Source organism: Echinops telfairi, unplaced genomic scaffold (genome assembly GCF_000313985.2).
Source record: "Echinops telfairi isolate 266 unplaced genomic scaffold, ASM31398v2 ScPeMD7_3533;HRSCAF=4204_1, whole genome shotgun sequence".
Classification (NCBI taxonomy): domain Eukaryota; kingdom Metazoa; phylum Chordata; class Mammalia; order Afrosoricida; family Tenrecidae; genus Echinops; species Echinops telfairi.
This window is the reverse complement of record NW_022107432.1, coordinates 18,614,581-18,632,515: the sequence shown is the minus strand read 5'-3', so window position 1 is coordinate 18,632,515 and position 17,935 is coordinate 18,614,581. Positions and strand designations below refer to the sequence as shown.

Below are 17,935 nucleotides of genomic sequence, written 5' to 3'. Positions count from 1 at the left end.
AATCACTGTCGGGTGTAAGATATGACAAAATAATAATAATTTATAAATTATCAAGGGTTTATGAGGGAGGGGGGAGCAAGGAGGGAGGGGAAAAATGAGGAGCTCATACCAAGGGCTCAAGTAGAAAGCAAATGTTTTGAGAATGATGATGGCAACAAATGTGCTTGACACGATGGATGTATGGATGGATTATAATAAGAGTTGTGTGCGCCCCCCCCCAAAATAGTTTAAAAATAAATAAGTAAGATATAGAGTCTGGGGTCCTATAAGCTTGAAGATAAACAAGTGGCTATCTAACTAAGAAACAGCAAAGCCCACATGGAAGAAGCACACCAGCCTGTGAGATCACGAGGCGTCGAAGGGATCAGGTATTAGGCATCAAAGACCAAAAAAAATCACAGCATATGAATGAGGGGAGGTGCACAGTGGGGACCCAGGGCCCATCTGTGGGCAATTGGACATCCCCTTGCAGAAGGGACGTGGGGATGAGATGAGCCAGTCAAGGTGCAGTGTAGCTATGATGAAACATACAATTTTCTTCTAGTTCTTGAAATGCTTCCTCCCCCCCACTATCATGATCCCAATTCTACCTTACAAATTCGGCTAGACCAGAGGATGTACACTGGTACAGATAGAAACTGGAAACACAGGGTATCCAGGACAGATGAACACCTCAGGACCAGTGTTGAGAGTGACGATACCGGGAGGGTAGAGGGAAGGTGGGGGAGAAAGGGAGAACAGATTACAAGGATCTACATACAACCTCCTCCCTGGGGGACGGACAGCAGAGAAGTGGGTGAAGGGAGATGTCAGACGGTGTAAGATGTGACAAAATAATAATAATTTATAAATTATCAAGGGCTCATGTGGGAGGGGGGATGGAGGAGCGGGAAGGGAGGGGGGAAATGAGGCGCTGATACCAAGGGCTCAAGTAGAAAGTAAATGTTTTGAGAATGATGATGGCAACAAATGTCCAAATGTGCTTGACACAGTGGATGTATGTGTGGATTGTGATAAGAGTTGTACAAGCCCCCAATAAAATGATATAATTATTTTAAAAATAAAAATAAATAAATAAAAAGACAGCAAATCACTGTCAGTTCTTCTCTTTCTCAGTTTAGGGGAGTAAAACAAAGCCTTGCTTATCCTTTCTTCTGAATGCTTTCAGCTTTGTCCCTTAAAAATACTCATAAGAAGAATAGTTTTTTTCTAAAACAATCAGTTCTTGGGAACAAGGCCCTGCTCGAAACTTAGCCTTGTGCAAGGATCACTGAAGATCTGAATGAGTACTATAGTAAAATGTGGTGCTTGGCTCTCAGAAAGAATAGTGTCTGGGGTCTTAAAAAGCTTGTCTTAAAAGAAGCAATCATCTAAGTGAGGTGCCAGCCAAACCCACACAGGAACATACCATCCTGTGTGATCCAAGGATTATAAATAATAGAAATCAAGACCAGAGTAGGGGATTGTATTAGAGCTTAAATTCTGAGTACCCAGTTTGCAGAAGGCTGTGGATAACAGTGAAAGGCAAAATCCATTTGCAGAGATCAGGCTTCCATTGAATTCCCTTTGGACTGTTCATGAGGGATGCGAATAGCCTCCCCTGCGCTCAAGTAGAGTGCATCACAAAGTGACTTGGTGCAGGTATTGTCAGTTTAATGTTAACACCTTATCGCTTGTTTTCCCTTCGGCTGCTTTTTAATATGTCCTAGCTTTTATTATTTTCTACTTTCTCTTGGATTGAGGGTTTTCTAAGTTTTTATTATTATTGGCTTTATTGTGTATATATGGCTTTCTTTATACGAAATCCAAGATCGGCAAATCTGGAGAGGAAGTAACTAGATGAATCATTTCTTGGGGTTATGGCAGGCGAGGTTGGAGGGAAGTGCGGAGGGTAATAAAAATGAGTTCAAAAATGAGGAAAATGTCCTAAAATTGATTGTGATGATGACAACTTTTTAATATACTCAAACCCTTAAGTTGTATGTTGTGCAGATTTTAGGTCAAAACTGTGAAAAAGAAAAAAAGATGTTTTTCATTCATAAAAATAATGTCATAAAAAAGAACAAATCACTTTTAATTCTATAAACCAGATTCAATCACTACTAACACCAACATTAATGCTTTGGTACCAAGAAGCTCCGTGACTCTTTCTCAAATATCTAAGTCCTTCTTCAAGTCTCCGCCTCATCCCATCAATTCTTTCTCTAAGGGAGCATTGCAGGGCTTTGCCTCTGACTCCGTTCAATCTAACTGCAGCCGGTGTTCATTTCAATGGAGGATACACATCTCCCTTGCTATTCCCCAAATCCAGGGAAAACCTACTTTGCCTTGGGAACCATGTTTATCAAGACCATTTGTCAGAAAGCCACTAGACACTGGTGTATACCTTTTACTTGTAATCCCTTGTTCTAATTCTCAACACAGCTTTCTGAAAATCCACATTTAAATTTGCGGAAAATATGCCAGGCATTCTCAAGAACCCCTTTGGAGTCAATTAGCACCGGTACATTTTTATCCAAACAATCATTCAGATAAAAGATCCACCAAGTGAATGCTTATACTTCACTACCATGTCCATAAAAGAGGGGAAAATTTTTTCTGGACTTTTAAAATATATGGTAGTGTGCCTTGGTATGCAAATTTTGGCGCAGAATCATAATGAATCAATTTATGAGAAAAAAAAACCTCTACCTAGCTCTTGTATGGAATGGAATAATAACAGAATGGCTCTTGAAATCTTATGTGGGGGGTTATCAAACCTTGTTCGCTCCATCTCGTCACCCCTGCCCTCTAACACAACAGTGACATGATGCACACGTGCTCAAAATGCCCCAGTCCTGAGTCATGCCCATGGATCCTTAGGAGTTTCATTGGTTGCTTTTGGAAGGACAGGGCTATGTCTTTCTTCCCAGTCTGTCTTCATCTGGAAGCTCCGCAGAAATCTGTTCAGCACCATAGCAACACGTTAGTATCCACTGCCGGAAAGATAGTAGGTGGCTGTCGTGAATCACCTGGCCAGGACACAGGCCCAGGTCTTCCACACAGAAAATGAGAATGCTGCCATGAAAACACTGGTGCCTCTTACTGCCTTTAAGAATTTCTTTTCTTTCGGAATACATTTTGCAACTTTCCTCCAAATGTCTGGCAAATAGGATTCAATGATTGGTACCCAGTTCATAGAGTTGGCGGAAAGCAGAAAGGGCTCAGGAAAACCCGCCACACCATGATCCTAAGTACCGTTTGTAGAACACCTTCTATACAATATGTCCAGCTTTTAGAAACTTGATATCTAATCTTCCCCCACCCCATAAAGTAGGCTTCCAAATGAGATCACAGAGACAGACAACTGTAGTAACTCACCCTTGGCCAACCCCAGCTACTCAGGGTCAGAGCCAGGATTAAAATACAGTAATGACTATCTGCCTTCAAAGCCAGGGCTGCCAGGCCACTGACTATAAATAGGTCAAACCCTCCTCTCCCCGAGCGCCTCACTTCCCAGCTGATGTGCAGTACTGAACAAGCCCAATCCTGTTATCAACTGCTGGCAGCACCACCTGTATCCCCAGGGGGGCACACCCTTTGCCCCACCACCACCACCCCCCACACACAGACATCCTCTGGAGGGAAGAATATTAAGAAAAGAAGGGGGGGAGTCCTCCTTCGTGGCCTTACTTGCAGGAGGTTGTGCGAATGAGATGGTAGCACGAGTGAGCAAGAGCAGAGCTGGCTGCGGATGCTGACCCCACCCCAAAGGCAATGATGCTCAGCTGGGTTCCTTAGTCCCCTAGAGAGCTTTCTTGAAAACATGCTGGTTCATAGGTCCCCTCACTAAGGATTCTGATTGACCCCTGGTGGTACAGCGGGTTGTGCTTCAGGCTGCTAACTTTAAGTCCAGCAGTTTGATCTCACAAGCTGCTCCACAGTAGAAAGCTGAGGGGAGTAGCACCCCTAAAGACGTACAGCTTCAGAAGCCTAAAGAGCCACTCCAGGCTACCCTATAGCCAGAACTGATTTATGGCAGTTAGCTTGGGGTTTTGGTAGTGAGGCCCACGCATCCGAGTTTCTTTTCAAGTTTTCAAGATGGCGTAATGGACAGCCACGGACAACCACGTGTTCAGAGAAGGAGTGGTATGCAGGCCTATGGGTGACTCTAAACATCTAATAGCAGTTTTTCTTCTTGTTAGATAAAACCTGATAAAATCGGAAAAGGCTTTCAGAGCAGATAGACAATCAGCTCTACCTTACCTGGGTGGTATCTTCCATCAGTCCCCGAATCTTCTCCACCACATCGTTGCGTCGATGTTGGCGCAGGGCGCTGATGAGCTGAGCCAGGCTGGCCTCTGGCCCCCGGATGGTCCAGTGCTGCAGGGCTGCGTAGGCCCGCTCGTGGTCCGCAGTGTACCCGTTGGAGAAAGCGGCCACCTCCCGCTCGCTGGCATTGCACAGAAACTGGTAGATGTCCTTCCACTGGCTTCCCACCTGGGCTGCTACAAGCTTCAGGATGTCAATCCCTAGAGCAGAGAAAAAGCCAAACAAATGCAGGCGTGTGAAGAAAGGTCTGCATAGAAGGCTTTCAGGAAGTAGAACAGGTGAGCCTTCCCACTGTCTTCCTCATAACTCGGGAAGGCTATCCTGAGGATAAGTGGGACTCTCCTACACGTCTCACTGTGTAAAGGCAGCACCAGGAAAGGGAGCCATCGTAGGAGTATAAGTTGCCCTAAAAGACATGAGAAACGTCAAATCCGAACAAGATAACCAGAGTGGCTCCTTGTTAAATCTACTCATCACGGCAGCCATATCAATCAGAGGCTCTCAGACGATAAATTAGACTACCTGAAATCTAGGGAAAGATATAGATGATAAGGGCAAGAGTTTATCTAGCACGGTCTGAAAAAATGTCTCTGGGACTGGAGGCCTTTATGAGTCTCAGCCCCACGTAGGCGTTCCTTATAAACGTCTAACCACCCAGACTCCACCCAAGTAAGCAATATCTACGTCTATTCCTCAGTGTTCTCCACCAGCAGTATAAAATAAAGAAAAGCTTACCAGTGTGAATAACAGAAATTTTCTTTTACCTATAGCTTAACCTTGGGCAAGATTTCTTTTTTTCTTCTAGTCAGTTGTTATTTAAAAAAAAAAGTATGTATAAAATAAGCCCTCAATATTTACTTAGTAGTACTAATCTTTTCTGAAGTTTCATTGCTACTAGAGAGACCATGTGGCTTGTCTGCATATATCCTTAATCTCCCATGAATCCCACAGAGGCACATGATAAGGAAGCCTGTAGACAGATCTTGAGTCAATCCCCTGAAATCATTTTTTGAAAAGCAAGCTCCTAGGAGAAGCCTGTTTTCTCATCAGCTGTCAAAGTAGACTGCCACAGAATGAGACACCACTCTCCCTCTTACTCTCTGGGAGGGTCCACTGTATTTGAAACCATCGCTTCTCAGTTCTCACAGCCATGTTTCGCCAGATGCAGAGCTTTTGATTTCAAGCAAATAAGTCCTCTTAAAAAAACCTGTGTCTTATTCAAAACCCCGCAGGTAACTTTCAGGAACAAGTCCGCTTTTGTGGTTGGCATGTAAGGCTCTTTCAAACACCCAAAGGCTTGTTAGTCCCCGAATCTTAATTTAGGTCCTTTGACTAAGACCCAAAATGCCTTCACATGAAAACATGACTGCGTTTTCATGCACAGAGGACCATTGCTTCAATCTCCCTGCTGCAATGACAGTGTGGCTTTGGGCAAACCACTAACTGTCATGTCCATTTCCTCATTTGCACAACGGAGACACTCACGATAGCCCCTGGGGATGAGCTGGTTAACACTTTCCATAGAGTTGATTTATTTTGGGATACACCCTCATTCTTCTCACTGTTTCATGTACTGGGCACCAAAACTTATGGAAAGAACTCTGATACAGCAGTGACTGAATATTTGTCTGCCAACAGAAGGGGCATCAGTTCGAACCCACTAGGCCACGCAGAGGGAGAAAGAGGGGGCAGTTGCTGCCATCAGTTCTACAGCATTGGAAACCCTGCGGGACAGTTGTTTGTCCTCTGGGGTCCCTGTGAGTCTGGTTGGCTACATGGCAATTGTTTGGGTTTGGATAAAACTTAGACCTCATGTTTATCAGATGCAAATATGCAGCCTTGGAAGGGTAATTACAGAGTTCAAAAGGCTTATGTTTAACAACAAATCCTTTTTCCCAAAGGCAGTACTGACACAGCTTTTAAGCCCCCAAATATAGAAAAAGCACATAAGGAATGAAGACCATGAACTTTTTCTCTAATTAAAATTGGCTGGAAACTAAATTTAAGGCCAACTCAGGTTTCATGTTTTCATTTACTCAACGAGATTTCCCTGTCCTTGAAAACGAGAATTCAACTCGAGCAAACTCTCCTGGGCCAGTAATGTTCCTCACCAACTGCCCCTCCCCTTCAGGCATTGGTGAATAAACAGATGGTGCAGAAACTGGCCCCATATGGGCATGCCAGAGCTTTCCGCCCAGGGCGTTATCATACAACCCGAAAAATGGGAAGGGGAGGCCAGTCTGAAATAACAGTTCATGGCCAACTACTGGAAACTTGTACTGGAGTTTGCTCTACTGTTTCTGTCCCATGTCCAGAGAGAGAGAGAGAGAGAGAGAGAGAGAGAAATGAATGCAGAATATTTTAACAGTATTTATTGAGCCACTACCGTGAGCAAGGCAGTAACTGCTAGGTAGAAAACGCTATAACCTCTTAAGACAGAACGAGTGTAATCCCAGAAGAATGAACCACAAAATTTGATGACTTTGAAAGTGTTCTTTGTTTAGGAAAAGAAGAATTCACCAGCTTTAAACCAAAGTTAATGCTAAACCTTTGGAGGAGGGCGGAGAATTCAGGGTAGCTTCAGACGCTACTTCAACGGTGTTTGTGAGGTCCAATGGCCTAAGCTGGAGAACGGGGAAGCGGGTCCTTTATGTTTGTTATGATCCCCTTTAAAACGCTCTGTGTACAAACACACACCGCTCACGCGGTGCTGTCAAGCCCATTCCGACTCACAGTGACTCTGCAGCACAGAGTGGAGCAGACCCTGTGAGTTTCTGAGACTACTAACTCTTTATGGGAGTAGAAAGCTCTATCTTTTGCTGGGGAGTAGCTAGTGGTTTCAAACAGCTGACCTTGCAGTTAGCAGTCCACTGGATAGCCACTGTGCCACCAGGACTCCTAATAGATCTACAATATACGTGTAGTTATATATAGTCTAAATCTATATGACATGTGCATGTGTGTTTTATAATATATTTATAGACACACATTTTATATATGCAGGTTGTGTTTAAATACATATATACACACAAATAGTTGATTTTTTTTGGTGTTTGCTATATTCTATAAAATCACTGCCAACAGTGGACTAACATCTTGAGGGAATACAAATTAAGTTCCCAAGGACTTCTGGTCACATTTTCGTCAGTAAATTAACCTACAAGCTTCTTTCCCTTGTGTTCCAGTTGAAAGGCAGCTTACTTAGCATCCATTGCTGACTCACCAACATTGCACACCTGGCCAGCAGAACCACGACCCTCATCTTGAAGGAAGGAAGCTTCGCTAACATGTATTTTTTCCATACGGCAACTCACAGTCTTGCCTGCAGACAAGACACCAGCACTGTGCTTGGGGAGCACTTTAAAACAATGGAATCACCAACAAGATAGACAAAGATGCTAAAAGTTAGGAATGAAATAGACCACGATCTAGTATTAAGGCAGCAGATGGACACTGGGTCTCCACTCAAGTACTTACTCATTGCAAGAACACGTTGTTCTATTAAATTGGCATTCCAGGATGCACACCTTCCCGACACGATTGCTAAAGAAAAATGTGTGCATAAGCAAATGTGGTAAAGAAAGCTGATGGTGTCTGCCTATCAAAAGATATTGCGTCTGGGGGGTCTTAAAGGCTTGAAGAAAAACAAGTGGCCATCTGGCTGAGAAGTATCAAAGCCCACATGGAAGAAGCACACCAGCCTGTCTGACCACAAGGTGTGGAAGAGATCAGTTATCAGACATCAAAGAACTAAAAATCCTATCAGTGAGTGCCCACCTTCCTGATATGATCACTGAAGACAAACATGTGCATAAGCAAATGTGGGGAAGAAAGCTGATGGTGCCCGGCTATCAAAAGATATAGTGTCTGGGTCTTAAAGGCTTGAAGATAAACAAGCAGCCATCTAGCTCAGAAACAACAAAGCCCACATGGAAGAAGAACACCAGCCTGTGTTGATCATGAGGTGTTGATGGGATCAGGGATCAGGCATCAAAGAACAAAAAATCATATTATTGTGAATGAGGGGGAGTGCGAAGTAGAGATCCAAAGCCCATCTGTATGCAACTGGAAATCCCCTTACAGAAGGGTCACGGGGAGGAAACAAGACAGTCAGGGTGCAGTATAGCACCATTGAAACATACAACTTTCCCCTAGTTCATTAATGCTTCCTCTCCACAACTATCATGATGTCAATTTTACCTTAAAAATCCGGCTAGACCAGAGGTTGTACACTGGTATACATAAAAGCTGGAAACACAGGGAATCCAGGACAGATAAGCCCCTCAGGTCCAATAATGAGAAGTAGCGATACCAGGAGGGTAAGGGAAAGGTGGGGGGATAAAGGGGAAACCAATCACAATGATCTACATATAACCCCCTCCCTGGGAGACAGATAACAGAACAGTGGGTGAAAGGGAGGCATCAGACAGTGTAAGATATGAAAAAATAATAATAATTTATAAACTATCAAAGGTTCATGAGGGAGACAGGGTTGGGGAGGGAGGAGGAAAAATGAAAAGCTGATTCCAAGGGCTCAAGTAGAAAGCAAATGTTTTAAGAATGATGATGGCAACAAATATACAAATGTGCTTGACACAAAGGATGGATGGATGGGTTGTGATGAGTTGTATGATTTCCCAATAAAATTATTCCAAAAAAATACCTGCTTTAGTTGAGATGCAGGCATCAGAAGAAATATTCAGATTTTAACACCCTCCCCCCCATTGCACATGCACGCGCATATATATATATACACACACACACAGGGAGGGAGAGGGAGAGTGAGAGAGAATGAGAGAGAGAATCTCTGAAGCAGAACAAATCACTAGATTTTTAAAGGTTCAGTGGACACTAATTGTAGCTCAGATGATTCTCAAAAGGTCCTAAAAAGCAACTGTGCCAAGATATTTTTCCAGTTAAGGGGAAGAATGGTTTTCAATAGCAAAATCTACCAGAACACTATACAGTTTTCCAGATGGGTGAAACAACAATCGATAATGGTCTTTCATTTCATTCCAAGGGCGGGGAAGGATTCTCCCTCCCTGTTTTGTTCTTTATTTGAAGCTGTCTCCAATGCTCGGATCTGCTCACTTATTCATTTCACAGCAAAAACAACAAACAACAATGTATTAATTTTTAGTGTGACAGACACTATTCTAGGCACTGGGGCTACAACAGTGAATACAAACAAGGCGGAAGGAAAACATGTACCTTGAGAACCTTACTTTGTATAGGGGGATGCATTTTTTCCCTTTTTTAAGGAAAAATGAAACAGGAAAAGCGAGAGGGTATAGTGTTTGATCAACATCAAGGATTGCAGTCTTCAATATCGATGACAACTCAATGTGAAGAAAACCCAAATCTTCACAACTGGACCAATAGGCAACGCATCATGAGGCACGGAAGAAAGATTTGTTAAGGATTTCATCTTGCTCAAATCCACTTACGGAAACAGCAGTCCAGGGCTCAAAGGGGTAAACGTCCCACAACAGACCTCCTTACACCATTGAAAAAGAAGGCTATTACAGGGTGCACCTGACCTAAGCCATGGTGCTTTCAATCACCTTCATATATATGTGAAAGCTGAACATTGAATACAGAAGTCCAAAAAATTATCGATGCATTTGAATCATTGTGCCGGTGAAGAATATCGGAAGCACCTTGGACTGACAAAAGAACAAACAAATCTGCCTTGCAGGAAGTACAGCCAGAACGCTCTTTAGAGGCAAGGATACTATGAACTTGTTGTCAGGAGAGACCAGTCCCTGGAGAAGGACATCATGGTTGGTAAAGTACAGGGGCAGCGAAATAGATGAAGGGCCTCGACAAGGGACAGACACAGGGGCCGCAACATAAGAACACTTGTGAGGAGGGTGCAGGACCAGGCGGTGTTTTGTTTGGTTGGACATCCGGTCACTGTGAGTCAGAACGGATGCCACGGCGGTAGGTGACCTTGCAGTTAGCAACTCAATGCACAGCGCACTATACCATCAGGGGTCAGCAGATAGTCTGTATTTAAAGCCAGGCGATTGGCTGAGGTCAAGGGAGGGAGCGTGTGTAGGTAGGAGAGGTGCAAGAGCTGACCCCTGGGGTCTTCCACAGTTTACAGATCGGGGAGATGAAGGACTAGTGAGAAGCCAATTTGTAGATTGATTGCATTGGTGTTTCTATGTTTGGTTGGCTGTTTTCTTGTTGCTGTGAAGTGCTATCAAGTCAGTTCTGACTCCTGCCTGGTCCTGGACCACCCTCACAATTGTTCTTAGGTGCAGCTGACTGCTGGAGCCATTGTGTCAATCCGTCATGTAAAGGGCCTTCCTCTTATTTGTTGCCCCTCCACTTTACCAAGTCTCATATTCTCCTCCGGGGGCTGGTCTCTCCTGATAACATGTTCGAAGTACTTGAGACAAAGTCTCGTCTTCCTTGCCTGTAAGGTGCAATCTGGCTGTACTTCTTCCAAGACAGACTCGTTGGTTCTTTTCACCGTCCACGGTACTTTCAATATTCTTGGCGGCCCCCTAAGTCAAATGCTTTGATTCTTCTTCAGCCTTCCTTATTCACTGTCCAACTTTCGCATGCATATGCACAAGTTGAAAATACCATGGCTTGGGTCAAGTGCACTTAGTCCTCAAGGTAACTTTCTTGCTTTTCAACACCCTAAAGAGGTCTTATGCAGCAGGTTTACCCAGTGCAATGCGTCCTTTGACCTCTTGACTGATGTTTCTATGAGCAGCAACTCACAAGCCACCACAGAATGACAAACTGATCGACAAGTGGGAGCTTGAGTTCGCCAGGCTGTTAAAAGACCCGTATTGACTCAGGCTCTTGCGACCCTATAGCACACAGCAGAGCTGTTGCCTGTAGTTCCCCAGGCTGGAAGCTTTAGGAGCCAAATGCCAGGTGTTCCTCCCCCAGAGCCACTGGGTATATCCGAACCATCAGGTGTTAGGCTAGCGACCACCAAAATACAGTTCCGAGGTGTTAGTATTTTTCTAAATTTATAAACATCAATTCACCTATGTAAAAATGGTCACATCCCATCAATAAGAATACTCCATCCAATTGTAGCTCTATGCCATCATTTTTCATGCAAAATTATCAAGAAGCTTCTAGAAAAGCCTTATTCTCGGCAAAATCTATTTAGGTAAGGCCAGACTGACCATGTTGACTCAAGGATATTCATTTTTAAGAATTCCCCTCCCCTTTGTATTTTAGCTCTAAAAGGGCCAGAGGAGAAGGGTGAGGGCACATGCTGATTTGAAGGTCTTTTCATATCCCAGCTGACTTAAAATCAAAAGCTGATGAATTAATAGACAAGTTTGTAAAAAAAAACAAACCAGAATACCTTTCCCCCAAGTTCCAGAGAAATGATCCTCAGGGAGTGGGTCTTGAGAGGACATTAGCCTTCACCTCGGTCCTCTGAGTCTTACCTTTCCACTGTGGGGCGCAAAGGCCCCCCTCACATGTTGTACACGAGATACTGCTTTCTAGGCTGTGGTGATAAGAGGCTTGTCGGCAACTGTGTCATGTGCTGAATCGTCAGACAACTGATGAGATGAGCTGTCTGCTAGAAATATTACTGGAAGCAAAGGTGGAAAAGGGTGGGGTGGGATAGAGCCGGGGCTGGCCTCTGTAAAATGACTGCCCACCGTGGGGCAGAGGACTGCCCTGGGCATGGAATGCTGGGGCACAGAGCCTCTTAGACAGACCAGCCAGCTCCCTGCAGTCTGGCCCTGGTGTGTTTATACTTCAAGTCTACTTCCCATAGGAAATTTGGGCTGACAGAAAGGATGACTGTTGTCTGGGATTTCCAGTCCTGGAATTTTCAGTCTGGCAAAGGAGGCAGGAGGACTCCTCATGGCTGCTGTTGCTGCTTCTCTTAATGCCAAGCAAGCCACTAGGTTAAAGCGATGTGGACACCCATCAGCAGGAGCCCAGCACCTTTGACTTATTAGAAGCAGTCTTTATCTTTTAAAGCAGACGCTCGGAGCTTTCAATCCCTAAGCATCTGGCTTCAGGATTTTTCCATTTCAAGCAATCATGGGGCATGGGTAGAGGGAAAGGGGTATGTATGGGGGCATAAATCAAGAGAGAATTCTCTGGAGATGCCATTGTTAATGACTATTTGATTTCAGAAAAATCTGGGTATTGCTAAGGGAAATACATTTTTGGATTCGGTATGTTTTGTTGTTTTTTAATTACAGAAATCTAGAAATTGCTAAACAAACCAAACCATCACTCCCACTGAGTCAATGCAGACTCATAGTGACCCTCTCTATCAGCAGTTCTCAATCGGTGGGTCACAACCAAAATGACAGCTATGAAGTAGCAACGACAATGTTATGGTGTGGGGGTCACCACCACATGAGGAACTGTATGAAAGGGTCGTGGCACGAGGCAGGCAGAGAACCACTGCTGTCTGAGGCTGTAACGTCACAGAAGCAGACTCATCTTTCTCCTTTAGAGTAGTTGGTGGGTTTGAACTGCCCATCTTGAGGCTAGTAGCCCAACACCTAACCCAAAGAACCAACCAGGGTTCCTTCAGAAATGCCTAATAGTGGTTATTTGACGGGAAATTCAAATTCTAAAAGTCAAGGAGCAGTTTCTAGAGTCAAACTACTGCTGGATTTCAAAAACTGGTTGTGATACTTTCTAGCCGTGTGACCTTGGGAAGTTACTTAACTGCTCTAAGCCTTAGTTCCCTCCCCTGTGAAATGGAAATGAAAGCCCCCTACCTATTACGAAAGGGGCCTTAGTGGCACAGTGGGCTGAGTGTTGGGCTGCTAACTGCAAGGTCAGTGGTTCACACTCACCAGAGGCTCCAAGAGAGAAAGACGAGACCATTAGCTCCTCTTATAATTTAATATTCTTGGAAACCTTATGAGTTGGAAATAACTCAGTGGCAGTGGGTTTGGGTTTATATCATAGGGTGGTGAGAATTAAGTATTTGTAAGACACGTCAACCAGGATCTGTCTCTCCATACTCATACACACATAAGTCTTTATTGCAGAATATAGACCATGACAACTTATTCATGGTGGCAGAAAACTTTTGATAAAGCTTTAAAAATAGTAACCAGGTTATGATGTCATGGCATCCCAGATCACTTCCTGCTCCTGCGTAGGTCAGTGTCAAACACACACAAGCTCACTTACAGTACTAGAGAAGTCTTTGTTCGTTATTGAATTCTTAACACATTTCATTTGGTCACCATTTATCAATACTCCGTATGGTGGGGCCCTTGAAGCTTTAGTGGCAATGCGCTGGGTTGCTAAGTGCAATGTGAGAAGTTTGAAACTGCCAGCTGCTCTGAGGGAAAAAGATGAGGCTTTCTACTCCCTTAAGGACTTACATCTCAGAAACCTAGAAGGGCAGTTCTACCCTGCCCTGTAGGGTCGCCATGAGTCAGAACTGACTGGAGGGGAGTGTGTTTGTTTTTTATTTGTATGGTGGGGTTGATAGCATGCAGGTCAAATGTATTCTTGTCATCCCTGACACCTGATTCAGAAGTACGTTGATATTAGTCAACCATTAGTCCAGGACACCATTTCCCATTGCTAAACACTGTCACCTAACCACCTCTGGGAACGATTTATGCACGAAACACATTCAGTTGGAAAGCCTCTTCAACAAATGGAGCTCATCCCTGAAAAGGAGGCTGCAGAGTTGTAAATCCGAGAGATTAATCTCATTTACAACCCCCACAAAGACCAATTCTTCCACCATGGACCCAACAAAAGGAGGGGCCACAATTTACAAAGAAAGGCAACATTGTTTTCCTAAACTGGTTGTCGGGATTTGAAAGGATGTAGAAAGGAGAACCTGGCTGTTACTGAATCAAATCTGAAGTCAACAGACAGGTGAGGGAGGCCATGTTTTGTTTGCTTGCTAGGTAAGATGGGATGGCATTCTATCTTGCTTTGTTTCCACAGTGAGTTGGCCGAAAGGATTAGGTGGGCAAGAAGTCAAAGAAAACCTATCACCAGAAATTCAAGGTTTAAAGCATAAACTCAATGCAAGGACCATGCCTGAACTTTTTCACATCCATGAACTGAGTCTTCCCATACAGATTGGAACCTCAAAGTTACACAAAAGGTTCAACCACCATGCCCTCTGGTCTGTACTTGCGGTGAGTCCTGGGGCTTCAACATACAAAAGGGCTTGACTGGGGGTTGGTCTTAACGTCCTGTTTCGGTGTTTGCAGCACTGAAGGACAGGGCTGGAGAATGGGGACAGATGTCAACCTTCCCAGTGTCAATGGTCATACCCAGGGCCCACAATGCGCTCCCTCCCTCCCCAGCCAACGTCTCCCACTGGACAGGGGTCCCATGTGTAGCCCTTGCTTTTCTTCTCCCATTTGCCCTGGATTTGTTTCTTCCCTCCCCGTGTTCTCCTCGCGGCACCTGAACAACCTTCTCCCCACGTTCCCACTACAAGGATCAGAAGCAGGCTACAGCCGGGACCACACCATCGTTTACTTTTCCCTATCTCTGTGTGCCCTCAGTGGGTTTCTACTTTGGTTGAAATTGAGCTACCATGGCTTCCCCGCCCTGCCCTTAGCGCTCCATGAATGAATGCTTCCGTATGGCTCTTCTTGTGGGGGAGAGAGAAAGAAGGACCAAGCAGGATGCTCTGTCTACCTTCTGTATAAGACCTCATTCAGTCTTCACTGACAAGCCCCTATGAGAAAGGCGCCTTTCCACATTGCGGATGAGAGAACAATGGGGAGGCGGTTTTACAGCTCGGCACAGTTACAAAGGCAGGGCTGATACTTAAATCCGGGCCCATTCTGATTCCTCAGCCCTCTTCTTTCCACATACCACGCTGCCTCCCAGGACCAAATAGTTAGCAGCCTCATTTATCTGAGTGTCGGTTCCTTCTTGGTTTATGAAGCCTCTGCCTCCGTGGCCCGACCAATGCCCTTCCCACTTCATGGGGCCACAGTCAGAAAGCCAAAGGGTAATACAAGAAGACGTAAGTTGCAATGGCATGCTCTGCATGCAATGGTTTGAATGTCAATTGTCTGTCCACAGGCCTGCCATTCCTTCTCCAAAGGGCAGGGGACAGAAGGGAGAAGCAGTGAGACATACTGGTTGGTAGCCAGCTCCGAATCTAAGCCTGAGTGCCAGTCAGAGCACCACTGACTTGTGATGTGACCTCAAGCAAGTGATAGAATCTCTCCGTGCCCAATAGGCAAAGTGAGCATGGGACTGGTGCCCTAAGGTTATTTTGAGCATAGCATACAGGATAGTGCCTAGGTCAGAGTACGCATTCCTCCCCGCACCCCACAAATGGGGTGCCAATGTGGGGTGCCAATACTAAGGCACTAGGCAGACGCCCCCAGAGAAATGTTCACATAGATTTCATCTAGGCAGGCATTTTCATGGAGAAGGTTCAGGACAGCCAGAAAAACATTGCAGGCCCCAAGGGTGTAAGACTGGGAAGGAACAGGGAATGTAAAAACAACCGCAATCCCCTCTGTCTATTTAAAGGAGAGGCGGGAAGGTTCCTCACAGATTGTAAGACCTTTAGGGATTTCCTTAAGTTCCTTTCTACTGGTGACATGATCTCCCAGCCACCATATCCCCTGAGCACCTTTACCCCGCAAGCTGAAAATCACCAAAAGGTAGACACTGATCATGCCCCCTCTGACAATTTCCTTCGAACTATCACTGTGAGCAGCAAGGTGCCAACAAGTAGATCTCTTTCTCAGAGAACCACCTTTCCTCTCCCTCTTCCCCAATTGCTTCCCAAACCCTAAATAAACGACAAAGGGCTACATTCCTTTGTTCTCCAAATCCAGCTTGGAATCCTCTGCTTTTGATCGCCACCCACAGGTCCTGAGCAGAATCCTGCAGGTCTTCAAAAACACAGGCATCTTCTATCTTACAGTCACCAGCAATGATCACCGGTCTACGAGTCAACAGACCCAGGCTCCACCGTCACATCTAACTCTACAGGCTGCATGGCCTTAAGACAGGTCAGTCTCCTTTTCTGTAAAATGAGAGGACTGGATTATAGGGGTGTCTACCGACTCTGGCTTTTGTGTTTGTAAACGTCAAAAGGAAGCCCATGATTGAAGGCTGAAATGACAAATGTTTTGCTACATATACTTTTCAACACCCTCCCCACTACCCTCACCCCCAAAGTCACTGTATCAACCCTAGCGCATGGTACCCCAAGTGTGTCAGGGTAGAACTGTCTGTCTCCATAAGTTTTCAGTGGCAAGATTCTTCAGGAGTGGGTCACCAGGTCTTTCTTCCATGGTGCCTCTGGGTGGACTCAACCTCTAACCTTCCTCTTAGTCGCCGAGCATATTAACTGTTTGCACCACCCAGGGACTCCCCATATATATTTACCACAATGGAAAAGGGAACATGAGAGGATGCAGTAGGGTCCCACAAAGGCCACATCCTGATAAGCATGCTGGGTATAAAACTCCAGGCTTCATCAAAAGCAGAAACACAGAAAATGCACTGGTGACACCCGTACACACGAACTCATGATCTCCCCTGCTCTCCAATTACAAGTGAAAGGTAGACAGATCAGTGATAAAGGGGGTTGTCTCCACCTTTTATTTAGCCTAAACTCAACAGAAATCAGCTGGACATGCCAAAAGAAAGAGGTTGGAAAGTAATCAGGCACACATTAGACACCTATGGGGACTATGAAAAGCTGAAGATGCTCAGACCAAGGTCACCTAGGTGCAGACCTTGGTCAAGCTGGGCAACACACATAATGTCACACATGCACCTAAACTCAGCCAATATCCTCAACCATGCCCCCCTGCTCCACACAAGAAAATCACACACATACACACAGGTGGGGATTAGCAGGGGATAAATAGCACAGACTGAGGGCAGGCTGCTCTCTCAAAGGTTCCTTCTTTCAGGTCGGAGGGTGGGATCGCTCTTGTGTGCCTTTTTTGTTTGTTTGTTCTGACCCTGGACTCGTTTGGTTCTGTGGACTCCACTTTCCTGCCATTTTCCACATGTTTGTTGGCACTTCTCTGAAGCAGCCATTTTCGGTCTCTAACTTTCCCATGCCCCCACCATGCAGCCTTGCACGCTTTCCAGAGAGTGTGCGTGCTAGCTGAGCCTCTATCACACAAAGCTTCCCTTTCCCTCATACAAGTTACTCAGATTCACAAAAGTGCTTCTGCCCAAGGAGACAGAGTAGAACTGCCCCTGTGGGTGGCAGAGAGTATAATTCTGTATGGGAACTGAAAGCCTTATCTTTCTCACACGGGGCGGCTGGAGGTTTCAAACTGTTGACCTTGCAGTTGTTAGCAGCCAAGACTAACCTACTACGCTCTCAGGGCTCCTTCCAATACACATAATCAACTAACACAGCCCACGCCGAGCGCTTTAAATAAGTGGAAGCACGTTCCCAAAGTCCCTCAGCATTTGCTTCGCCTCGAGATTCCCAGGCACTCAGTTTGAAATGCCCCCCAAACGTCCCTCCAGCATTTCAGAGAAGGACTTGCAGAGTGCAGAAATATTCACTTCAGATCTTCTTTCTGCTTCAGCCAAGTACAGCAAATGCCAAGGCTGGCAGATTGACTCTTCGGGTTTTTCTTTGTGAAAACAGTGCCACACATACGCGACAATATAACAGCAAAGCAGA

The 17,935-nt window shown here is 45.1% G+C and overlaps 1 protein-coding gene across 1 annotated transcript in view; it reads right to left on the bottom strand.

Moving 5' to 3' along the window:
- TNFRSF21 (TNF receptor superfamily member 21) overlaps window positions 1-17,935 on the bottom strand; it is an 83,211-nt gene that overhangs the window by 23,233 nt on the left and 42,043 nt on the right. Inside the window, exon 4 of the mRNA XM_030886908.2 lies at window positions 4,246-4,511. Coding sequence (XP_030742768.2) covers window positions 4,246-4,511 — 266 coding nt within the window. The remainder of the gene's footprint in view (window positions 1-4,245; window positions 4,512-17,935) is intronic.